Below are 12,711 nucleotides of genomic sequence, written 5' to 3'. Positions count from 1 at the left end.
CATGGCTCCGAAACTCAATCCCTCTACCAATAAAAGCTAACACACCGTATGCCTTCGCAACAACCCTCTCAACCTGGGTGGCAACTTTCAGGGATCTATGTACATGGACACCGAGATCTCTCTGCTCATCCACACTGCCAAGAATCTTACCATTAGCCCAGTACTCTGTATTCCTGTTACTCCTTCAAAAATTAATCACCTCACACTTTTCTGCATTAAACTCCATTTGCCACTTCTCAGCCCAGCTCTGCAGCTTATCTATGTCCCTCTGTAACCTGCAACATCCTTCCGCACTGTCCACAACTCCACCGACTTTAGTGTCATCCGCAAATTTACTCACCCATCCTTCTACGCCCTCCTCCAGGTCATTTATAAAAATAACAAACAGCAGTGGCCCCAAAAACAGATCCTTGTAGTACACCACTAGTAACTGAACTCCAGGCTGAACATTTCCCATCAACCAGAACCCTCTGTCTTCTTACAGCTAGCCAATTCCTGATCCAAACCGCTAAATCACCCTCAATCCCATGCTTCTGTATTTTCTGCAATAGCCTACCATGGGGAACCTTATCAAACGCTTCACTGAAATCCATATCCACCACATCAACTGCTTTACCCTCGTCCACCTGTTTGGTCACCTTCTCAAAACTCAATAAGGTTTGTGAGGCACGACCTACCCTTCACAAAACCATGTTGACTATCCCTAATCAAATTATTCCTTTCTAGATGATTATAAATCTTATCTCTTATAATCCTTTCCAAGACTTTGCCCACAACAGAAGTAAGGCTCACTGGTCTATAGTTACCGGGGGTTGTCTCTACTCCCCTTCTTGAACAAGGGGACAACATTTGCTATCCTCCAGTCTTCCGGCACTATTCCTGTCGACAATGATGACATAAAGATCAAAGCCAAAGGCTCTGCAATCTCCTCCCTAGCTTCCCAGAGAATCCTAGGATAAATCCCATCCGGCCCAGGGGACTTATCTATTTTCACACTTTCCAGAATTGTTAACACCTCCTCCTTATGAACCTCAATCCCGTCTAGTCTAGTAGCCTATTTTCCTCGACAACACTGTCTTTTTCCTGTGTGAATACTGACGACAAATAGTCAGTTAGCGCTTCTCCTATCTCCCTGGACTCCACGCACAACTTCCTACTACTGTCCTTGACTGGCCCTACTCTTACCCCAGTCATTCTTTTTTTACCTGACATACCTAGAGAAAGCTTTAGGGTTTTCCTTGATCCTACCTGCCAAGGACTTCTCATGTCCCCTCCTGGCTCTTCTTAGCTCTCTCTTTAGGTCCTTCCTGGCTAACTTGTAACTCTCAAGCGCCCTAACTGAACCTTCATGTCTCATCTTTACATAAGCCTCCTTCTTCCTCTTGACAAGTGATTCAACTACTTTACTAAACCACGGTTCCCTCGCTCGACCACTTCCTCCCTGCCTGACAGGTACATACTTATCAAGGACACGCAGTAGCTGTTCCTTGAACAAGCTCCACATTTCAATTGTGCCCAACCGCTGCAGTTTCCTTCCCCAACCTATGCATCCTAAGTCTTGCCTAATTGCATCATAATTGCCTTTCCCCCAGCTATAACTCTTGCCCTGCGGTATATACCTATCCCTGTCCATCGCTAAAGTAAACGTAACCAAATTGTGGTCACTATCACCAAAGTGCTCACCTACCTCCAAATCTAACACCTGGCCTGGTTCATTACCCAGTACCAAATCCAATATGGCCTTGCCTCTCGTTGGCCTATCTACATACTGTGTCAGGAAACCCTCCTGCACACATTGGACAAAAACGGACCCATCTAAAGTACTCGAACTATAGCATTTCCAGTCAATATTTGGAAACTTAAAGTCCCCCATAATAACTACCCTGTTACTTTCGTTCCTATCCAGAATCATCTCTGCAATCCTTTCCTCTACATCTCTGGAACTTTTCGGAGGCCTATAGAAAACTCCCAACAGGGTGACCTCTCCTTTCCTGTTTCTAACCTCAGCCCATACTACCTCAGTAGACGAGTCCTCATCAAACGTCCTTTCTGCCACCGTAATGCTGTCCTTGATTAACAATGCCACACCTCCCCCTCTTTTCCCATCTTCCCGGAGCTTACTGAAACATATAAACCCCCGGAACCTGCAACAACCATTTCTGTCCCTGCTCTATCCATGTCTCCGAAATGGCCACAACATCGAAGTCCCAGGTACTAACCCATGCCGCAAGTTCACCCACCTTATTCCGGATGCTCCTGGCGTTGAAGTAGACACACTTCAAACCACCTTCCTGCCTGCACACTCCTGCGACCTTGAAACCTTATATGACCTCACTATTCTCAACCTCCTGTACACTGGAGCTACAATTCAGGCTCCCATCCCCCTGCTAAATTAGTTTAAACCCTCCCGAAGAGCAGTAGCAAATTTCCCCCCCAGGATATTGCTACCCCTCTGGTTCAGGCGTAGACCATCCCGTTTGTAGACGTCCCACCTACCCCAGAATGAGCCCCAATTATCCAGATATCTGAATCCCTCCCTCCTGCACCATCCCTGTAGCCATGTATTCAACTCCTCTCTCTCCCTAGTCCTCGTCTCGCTAGCACGTGACACGGGTAACAACCCAGAGATAATAACTGTTTGTTCTAGCTCTAAGATTCCACCCTAGCTCCCCGAATACCTGCCTTATATCCCCATCCCTTTACCTACCTATGTCGTTGGTGCCTATGTGGACCACGACTTGGGGCTGCTCCCCCTCCCCCTTAAGGATCCTGAAAACACAATCCGAGACATCACGGACCCTGGCACCAGGGAGGCAACACACCAACCGCGAGTCTCTCGCGTTCCCACAGAATCTCCTATCTGTCCCCCTAACTATGGAGTCCCCAATGACTAATGCTCTACTCCTCTCCCCCCTTCCCTTCTGAGCAACAGGGACAGACTATGTGCCAGAGACCTTTACCCCATGGCTTACCCCGATAAGTCATCCCACCCACCAGTATCCAAAGCGGTATACTTGTTACTAAGGGGAACGACAACAGGGGATCCCTGTACTGACTGCTTCCTCCCAGCCCCTCTCACCGTCACCCATCTATCTTTATTCTTCAGAGTAACTACATCCCTGAAGCTTCTATCTATGACCGCCTCTGCCTCCCGAATGATCCAAAGTTCATCCAGCTCCAGTTCCCTAACGTGGTTTTTGAGGAGCTGGAGATGGGTGCACTTCCCACAGGGGAAATTCTCCACCAAGGGAAACAATTTTATCCTGCTCACTATCTCTTCCCCTCACTTTTGTACACCTCAATGAAGTCACCCCTCAGCTTTCTTTGTTCCAAGGAAAATAACCCCAACCTGTCCAATCTCTCGATTAAGGGATTTTCACAGTAACTTCAATGCAGTGTTAATGTGAGCCTACTTATGACAATAATAAAGATTATTATTATGAGCTTCCTTGCCTTTCAAAATGTTTCTCAAATAGTTTTTGGAATTCACATGCCATTTCTCCAGTCAGTGTTTCCACTATGCTAGGAGTGGCCACACCCACTGGAGGTCATCTCCACCAACTTCCCTTCCAATGAGCTTTGCACTCTCTCTGGCTCCATTAGAGGATTACCACTCGTACCCTTCATTTCAGCAGCCTTTTTTGTAACTTTTGACATACACCCTACAACCAGTGTGTATACAATTAGATGGGTCAGGTTTGTCCACCAACTTCCCCCGGGAACCAGACAAAACAAGACCAAATAAACTCTGGTGGGAGCTCACTGAAATATGACGTTGACTAAAAGTCTCAACTGAACAATGGATTTTGAAGGGGCAACATGACTCCGGAAATTGTTCGGATGGGATTGTCTAGTTGGTCTGAAAATACAAACGCTTCTTTGTTTTCCCTCTTTAAAAAAATGAGATATTCAAATCTATCAAGTCTTAAATCAGCAAGTGATTTTTTAAAATTAAAAACGAAAGATTAAGAATAATCTCCCACAAGCCTAGCCCTTTCATAGAATAGATCACTACCGTACAGGCCATTCAGCCCATCAAGTTTGCACCAACCCTCTGAAAGAGCATCCTACACAAGCCCACTCCCCCACCCTATCCATGTAACCCCATAACCCCACCTCTTTAATAATAATCTTTGTTGTCACAAATAGGCTTACATTAACACTGCAATGAAGTTACTGTGAAAAGTCCCTGGACACTAAGCTGCAATTTTAGCAGGGCTAATCCACCTAACCTGCACATCTTTGGACTGTAGGAGGGAACCAGAGTACTTGGAGGAAATCCATGCAGACACGTGGAGACTGTGCAAACTCCAAACAGTCACCCAAGGCCAGAATTGAACCCAGGTCCCTGGCGCTGTGAGGCAGCAATGCAATAAGTATAGCACTAATTTCCCCACTCAACCTTTCATGTATTGATGTTCCATACAACTCTGCAATATGGGTGAAGGAATGCTGGCCCCATTTACAGCATAAATCGCAACGTCTAACCATTGATTTGTCCTCACGTCACAGGCTTGTAATCAAAACTATTAAATTGTCAGTATTAAACATTGCCTAAACAGCCAAGTTGTTAAATCAATTTTCTTGGTCAGCTTTTGCTGGTTTTCAAGTGCCAGCAGAATCAGCAACGGGCAATGTTGACTGCCTGTCAGGAATGGCTGCTGGACCTGGGCCTCTGCTGAACTTCACTTTAAAAAGGCACCAGCTGCTGATGCGGATTTGTCAGCCTCCACATTTGCGTCTGCGCATTCGGCTCGCATTCCGCCCGCTGCTGCGTACCTTTCTCCTTCCGCTGATGTCATTGACGTGCTCACGTCAGCGGGCTTCAGTGCTGGTTCGCGCCTGTGCAAATGACTTTGCTTGCCCAGTCGCGCGCTCTGAAACGTCCTATTTGTTCATCCTCTGCACCATTGCTGTGCATCGATGCTCTGCTCATTAGCTGTGGCCAGCCATCTCGCTCTTCCAGTTGTTGCTATTTACACGACAAACAACTCGTACACACACCATTTCACCTAGTTACCATTCCTTCTGGGTACCATCATATTTAGCATTATGGCCTTACATATATTCTCCCCAGCACCTGGTTAGTGGTCACAGAGTGAGCTGCATCAATGTCCCTGGCAGTGGTGATGTCCCAGTTATTTCAGGATGATAAAAGGATTTATATAATTCTAAAACGTTCATGAATTCAGAGTCATATCAGCAAAATAACATTCATCTCAATTGATGCATGTTAAACTTGACGTCTTTCATTCCACAATTAGATTTTGCAAAGTTTTAATGCAGGAAATTACGTCGCAAAATCTTGTTCTCATGTATGTGAAATAATGTACAGCAAAGTTTAACCTTGTGAAGAGCTTACGGACTTCCATTTGGATTGTTTCTACTGCAGCTAATGTGAATAGTCCAGAGATTACTCTATAAATCAGTTTCAACTTTTCTGCTGTATTTTAATAATCAATAGTTCTTTAGTGCTGATCACGGACCATTCACCTACATGTTTGAGAAGTGCACCCTCTGCAGTGGTGGCATCACCAAACTCGGTATTTTTAAAAAAAATCACCTCTGGTTATTTTAACAAAAAAACACATTCCAATCTTTTCAGATGAAATCAGCCTTCTCCATCTTCATCATTTTTGTGTATTATTGGCATCAATTTTCTTTGCTGATCATTGCCATTCTGCAAGTAAAGAACTAGCATATTTACAAATTTTTTGTACTGAAAAGTTTCACACATAAGGATGCCTATGGTATGACACACTAGGTCAGAATTTGCTAGCCAAGCAATGACGTGTTTAATGTGCAACCTATTATTTTATGTGCAAATCAGAATACAATTTGTGGTGGTGAAGAAATACCCCATCACCACAAACTATAGTGAAAAAAGCAATGGACTGTCACCCTCCGCGTTACTGCAGTTGCACATTAAATACTAATTAAACTGGTCACAGAAGGTTAGGGCAGATACTGAACAGCCAGTCAAACATTCCATTCAAAGGAAACAACTGAAATTGCAGACTGTCATTCCTGAAGAAAGTAAAGAGATTTTAATTATTACTTTTACTGTTTATCACTTTACCTTTATCAGATTTGACTTTAATTCACCCCATTTCAGTCTTTGTCATTCCTCTATTTTTCCCAATCCTTAAATCCTTACCCCTGAAAGTTCTGCCCATTAACTTCACAAAAACACTTCATGGGAAGTTATTTTCTTCCTTCCCTACAAACTGGAGCTGGTGCAGGTTCACTGCAGTGTTAGGGGATGTGCCCTGCAGAATAATCAGCCAGTTAATCAGTTCCTCAATGCACAATTTTGATTCTCTTCCCTCATTGTCTAAGAATTTGTTACGTTAATGATAACTAAAGCTGAGCCACTCACTGCTCCTCCCACATTGGCTCAGCCATTTAGCTTGTACTGCCTCCTCAGAAAATATGATTTCTATTGACATACACACAGTATTGAACAGTATTTGCCAAATCAAAATTACCATGTGAATAAAAGGTGTTTTGCCTGGGTTTTGCGAAAACAATACAAACCCTATCTATGTTCGTAAATGCAGACGGTTGGGTTTCTGTTTATTTTCATTTAATGGGTCTAATGAGGAGTTTAAACTACAGGACAATGATTTTTGATTTTTATTTACAAAAAGTGTATCACAGTAATTGTGGATTAAGCTCATTCTTGGTCTTCATTCAGATTGGCTTTAATAACAGCTATTTATTCAGTTGAACATGTAGATTTATTTAAATAGCTACCACTAAATTGGTAGTGTTAACTTTTCTATCCCATCAAAATCAGAAACTAGCAGCCCCCCTTGCTTCCAACCCCTACCTCTTTCTGTTGCTGATGCCAGATCCCAGACCTACTCCCCCCCCCCCCCCCCCCCCCACCCCTCTCACTCCCCCGACAACTGTAGAGTACTAACAGACCTCATGACTCCACCATGCTGTCTGATCGCAGCATTTCATCCAACAGACCAAAGAACGCCTAATGCCCTCCGGTTGGGAGCTGACACAAGCAATCACAAGGATCAAAGGTCTTTTGGTGCACTTCCAGATGTGTCAATGTAACAAAACCTAAAAGTAATCAGTGGGTGATTGATATATGGATGAGCAGAACAGAGTCAAGCTACTGGTGTATCCAAGTGCTTGGAGGACATTATCTTTTGCTCATGTTGCAATTCCAGCATCATAACAAATTTGTCACTGGTCAGGCAAGGAGATCTTAAAAGGGTTTTGCTGTCCAAATGCAGAGGCTAATGATTCAAAAGATACAAGTCATGCGCACAAGCATAGGGCAGAATTAATGAATGGAAATGTCGTGGAATATTTATTGAAAGTACCTCAAAAAGTAAAATACAGGAAACTGAACACAAAAGCTAACTTGGACCTTTCCTGGAAGCTCACCACAAATATGGACAATGTGACAGTCGGCTTAAGAAGCAATGGTTCTTCACAAATAACCAGAAAAGGCTATTTTACATGTATTAGAACTAGAAAGAAAGACTGCAAGCACAGCAAAAGTGGAAGAAATAAATTTCAAAATAGTCAAAATGTACCACAGTCCATCCTCAGATCTATGCTTACAAAAAAAAGCTTTCAACATGTAAGCATTGAAACGTTGAAGCTGTTGCAGAACAAGGCAAAGAAAGATTTAAACTGGAACTTTAAAAGAACATACTGTGAAAAGATAAGGCTTTACTGGAATGTGTTCTATTTTTAAAACACACAAAACGTGAAGTAAATTAAATGTAAATAATGCACCATTTTTGGAGGCACATCCTTCAGAAATCAATCATAAATTTGTTTGCCTGTCCTGATCGATAACAAAAGAATGCATTGAGCATGCTGGTAAATGAAGATATCCTTGGTATTTGCAAAATATTCTGAAGAAAAATTCTTATTGTGTAAAGGTAACCAAGTAAACACAATGCTGAGCCAACCTAACTTTCCTACAGGTGCACCAGCAAGTGCACTATTTCACCAAAGAGGACAGGCTAGCTCTCATATATTTTAACTGTCAATCAATAAATGCGGAACCTATAGATATGCAAGCCACATGGAATGAGTTGTATTTTGATAAACCCTCCATTAATGGAGGATGCTCAGATTTCTATTAAGCACCTCAAACAAAATTGTTGATGATAACATATATGGAACCATAGACAGCTCCATATGCTACTAATCCACCAATACAGACGGTGCTGCTTTATTCTAAATAAGGGACTAAGTTATTAATTAATAACAGCCAAATAAAAAATGCTGCAGAGCTTCAATCTAACAGTAATGTTTTCTAAAACAGGAAACCTTTGATAGTTAAATATTTCTAATCTCAAAAATCACAAAATAAAACATTTTGGATTATTCTGAAACTTGACAAACATAGAAACATTAGATTTTAAATGGACTGTATCATTAAGGAAATCCTGTGGTTTCAGTGGCAATGATGCCCTATACTCCTAATTGGCTGCCCAGTGTTTTAATTGAGAAAACTGCGGCAGAATAGATATTCTTTATTTCTCCGAACATTTGTTCGGAAATCAAGTTGAAAGAATGTTGTTCCTGGCTAGAACCATTTGAGACATTAATTTACGCAGTTTGACTGAACATATAATTGTCAAAATTAATCAGAGAGCTTAACCAGCAAATAAAATGTTTGGAGGAAGATGGTAATATCCAGATATTGAACACCTCACATCACAGGGTGTAAGATCCGTTTCTTTTCATGTCGAACATAAAAGAATTCCAATGGCGTGAATCATAACTCAGGCTACTAAACTTTAGTTCAGCTGGAGATCTAAACTCTGAGCACATTGGAAATTCACATCAGAAGACCCAGTCACTTTGTACAAAATAGATTCTAAAAACACTCTTAAAAGGATTCAACTTTCATTTTTATGAATTGTGCTGGAGTATTTTGCAGGGCCAGACTGTTTTGCTGTATTATTCAGCCAATAAATAAAACTTTCCATTTTAGCCTTACAGTGACGTGTTTGCCACTCCCTAGGTGTTTGAGGAATATGGTGAATGTGCAACTGATCTCTAATGTCCAGTATAGTAACTAATGGTAATTCTTTAACCCAGGTAAAATATCTGAAATACAGAAAAGAAAGAGCTAATTAAGAGATATGATCAGTCTATGCATACTCATTCTTCACTGGCAATACAGGACAAAAAAGTGGAGAACACAAAAACAATTTCCGTTTCTACTCGCATCAGAAAGCAGTACCAGTATTTTTCTCAAGATGGAGTTGGATAAATTCTTCCATTTAAAAAAAAATCATAAAATTCAGCACTCAAATTTTCCAGTTTGAAGAGAATTCCTGCTCAGGAGGATTACACCTTGTTAAAATTCATATTTAAAAATTCATGCATAGGTTTTGAAAAGGTTAGAGAATTGTGAAATGTTGGTTTGCTTTATCTAAAATCTGGCACTTCAACTATAGTATGTTGTGATCCTGCAGTACATTTCAAGTTGTTTAATTAACTTTGGAAACTGTTCACCAAACCGCATCACATGCTGAATTTTTTCACAAAAAAGATTTATGGTCTGGAATGTAAAAGTGACAGCATTCACAGAGCAAAGTTCTGGGAGCAGTTTAAGCATTTCTGAAAGACAATTATTTAAGAAAAGCATGTTCAACTACCATAACCCTTTTATGATCTCTCATCAATCTAGTCAAGGAGGTTTGCCCAACTTAGTGACGAACAGATCAAATTATTTTGATTTTCTGAAACTAAAATCATTATTCTTGTTTGGAAAGCTATAACAGATTAAAATTCACAAATGTAAAACAATAGATGACATTTGTTTAGTAAATGCATTTAAGCTTGCAAAATCTGAAATTATACTGGAAGCAAGACTAGTTTAATGGAATAACTTTGTATTATCAGCATCCTGGTCAGGCCAATGTGCTTAGCATCCTGTTTAGGCCAGTGAGCTTAGTGCAGCTAGAAATGTGTTTGCTGATTCATTAGTCTCCATTCAAATGCTTTTTAAAAAAAAAAAAATAGCAACCCCTGTTGCATCCAACAAATATCACTGTGCTCAATTTTGTTTTAGCGCATAAATCAAATCCCCAACCAATATCACTCGAAATGTAAAATGCTGGAATTTATGAGACCATGTCAGCTGTGGTTCAGTTGATGGTACTTTTTCTGCCAGAAGGTTGTGGGTTCAAGTCCCACTAGGACTTTGGCGCAATAATATAGGTTGACACTCCCAGTGCAGTATTGAGGGAGCGCTGCACTGTCAGGGGAGCCGCCTTTCGGATGAGATGCCACATTTGTCACATTGCAAAAGTGACTACTCATCACGTATATTTTATTGCCATCAACCATCCAGTGGTCATGAAAGGCACTACACAAATGCAAGTTTCTCTTTATTGGACAAATCCTGCAAACAAGAAAAACCATATGGCACACTTTTGATCAATATTCAAGGATAATTTAAGACATTTAATAATTCAATATTTCACTAGTATTCTATTTCTCCATTATATAAAACAGATTGATGCTGAGAGAATAAGACCAACAAACACCTATGTTTTCACAAAGTTATGCATTGCTAAAATGGAAGGATAACCTTCTCCAAAACAGCATAAAATGGAAAGACCAACCTAATATACTTCAAGTTAGCATACTCCCAAAAAAAACCTCAAACAACCAGCACAATCCAATATGAAAGTCAAGCTTCCTGATTAATTGAGTACCTGTAATCACTTCATATGGAACACAAGATATGTTGCATGAGGAAGGTACAAAGCTCCTTATGGATGCTTTGGTTAAAATAAGCATGACAAGGGGGTTGGACTTGGAAAGGTTTAAATTAAATGTTTTCTTTTATTGCCATCAGGAGTCTTTTTCCGAAAACTTTATTACATACCATCTGTGAAGTATCCAAAGAAAGTATGGTTCGTTTTTCATCTGTGGGACACTCCAGAGCATCGGAAACACTTGTCCCTCCTGCAAGTAAAGGAAATTAAATGACTGATTTTATAGTGGTTTTGCTTTTCTTTGTTTTACAAACACTTAACACTGATGGTCTCCAGACAACTCAGCGCAGATGTGCTCAGCAGGACATGGACTGCCACTCAGACTGTGATAATATTAGGAAAGTGTTGGCAGAACTGCAAAGTTGAATTACTTCGGATATATGCAAATGTTATTCAACATTTAATACAAGAGATCACTGCAAAAACAGATGTCAAAAAGTATGCAAAGAACATTGAATTTTTACATTTATAACACTGACCTCAAAGGACAAGATTTCACTATAAAAATAAGTGCAGACTATTTGAGCACAGAAACCGCAGGCAATATAGAAGCCTCGTATTACAGAATCAATATGTGTCAGTCAATGGCACATAGTCAATAACCTCAGGTTACTCGTCTCTATGGAGAAACACTGAAAAGGAAACAACAGGGAGGATAAAATGTTTCAGGAGCTCCAAATGCAGCTCTACACAGGTACATGGCTTGTTATTCCACCCATTATACCTCGAAGATGTGGTGGGAAAATCTCCAGGACACTAAATAGAGGGGCATTACTCGAAAAACATCTTTGGTTCCATTATAAAGAGAGATTCTTTTCGGTCTGTCCCAGAGATCTGTGCAAGTCAATGTCCAGAATATGGGGTATTTCATCTACTTATGCTGTTGCGTTGCAAATTAAGCTGTATCATTTGGCTGGTTAATAATCTTTATTAGTGTCACAAGTAGGCTTACATGAACACTGCAATGAAGTTACTGTGAAAAGCCCCTAGTCGCCACGCTTGTTCGGGTACACAGAGAGAGAATTTAGAATGTTCAATTCACCTAACAATCACGTCTTACGGAACTTGTGGGAGGAAACCGGAGCGCCTGGAGGAAACCCACACAGACACAGGGAGAACGAGCAGACTCTGCACAGACAGTGGCCCAGGCCAGGAATCGAACCCGGGTCCCTGGTGCTGTGAAGCAACAGTGCTAATCACTGTGCTACCGTCTTGTATTTAAGAATTCCAAATCTGGACTCTTGCCAACCAGTGCCTAAGCTCATTTCACTAAAGGAACAGTGTATGTATTCTATATCAGGCAAAGAACTCTCTATGCATGAATTTCTTACTGTTGGTTTGCAGCTGCTGAGCGTCGTGATCAGTTGACAGAAATTAAGCTGACATTCAGCTGGCCAAAAAGAAGAAGTGTTTACTTTTCTGCAGTATGGGTCTCTAGCATTGTACCCAACACCAATTACTCCCGTACCAGCCTCCCCGAACAGGCGCCGGAATGTGGCGACTAGGGGCTTTTCACAGTAACTTCATTTGAAGCCTACTTGTGACAATAAGCGATTTTCATTTCATTTCATACACCAGAAAAGGCTTTACAGCAGAGTCGTAACCTGATGTTGAAACGGGCACACTTTCAACAGGAGTCAGTGGATACGGATCAGGAATGAGAAATATGATCCATTTTCTCCCTGCCTAATCCAGAAATGCTAAAGAAAAGTGCAATGTTTCTGAAATGAGAGAGGGATACATTAGTGGAATACTGGAAGAAATCAAATTGTTTTGTGATTGTGATCCTGGGATAATCCGAGACAGGAATGTCAGAAAGATCTGATGCATCTAAGGCTTTAACTAATTTTCTCTTTTTAGTCCAAAATAAAGGTAAATTGCGCATCATTGTTCCTCTTTGTGCACTTTCAAGCAAGCTCAAGCAATATAAAACACC

General features: G+C 41.1%; 1 protein-coding gene across 2 annotated transcripts in view; it reads right to left on the bottom strand.

The window, feature by feature from the left end:
• agps (alkylglycerone phosphate synthase) overlaps positions 1–12,711 on the bottom strand; it is a 218,479-nt gene that overhangs the window by 98,728 nt on the left and 107,040 nt on the right. For both annotated transcript variants that reach the window (XM_072477056.1, XM_072477065.1), the window contains exon 7: positions 10,886–10,965. In XM_072477056.1, coding sequence (XP_072333157.1) covers positions 10,886–10,965 — 80 coding nt within the window. The remainder of the gene's footprint in view (positions 1–10,885; positions 10,966–12,711) is intronic.

The sequence above is a fragment of the Scyliorhinus torazame genome, chromosome 2 (assembly GCF_047496885.1).
Source record: "Scyliorhinus torazame isolate Kashiwa2021f chromosome 2, sScyTor2.1, whole genome shotgun sequence".
NCBI classification, from domain to species: Eukaryota; Metazoa; Chordata; class Chondrichthyes; order Carcharhiniformes; family Scyliorhinidae; genus Scyliorhinus; species Scyliorhinus torazame.
The sequence above is the reverse complement of the archived record's forward strand: the minus strand, read 5'-3'. Positions and strand labels throughout refer to the sequence as shown.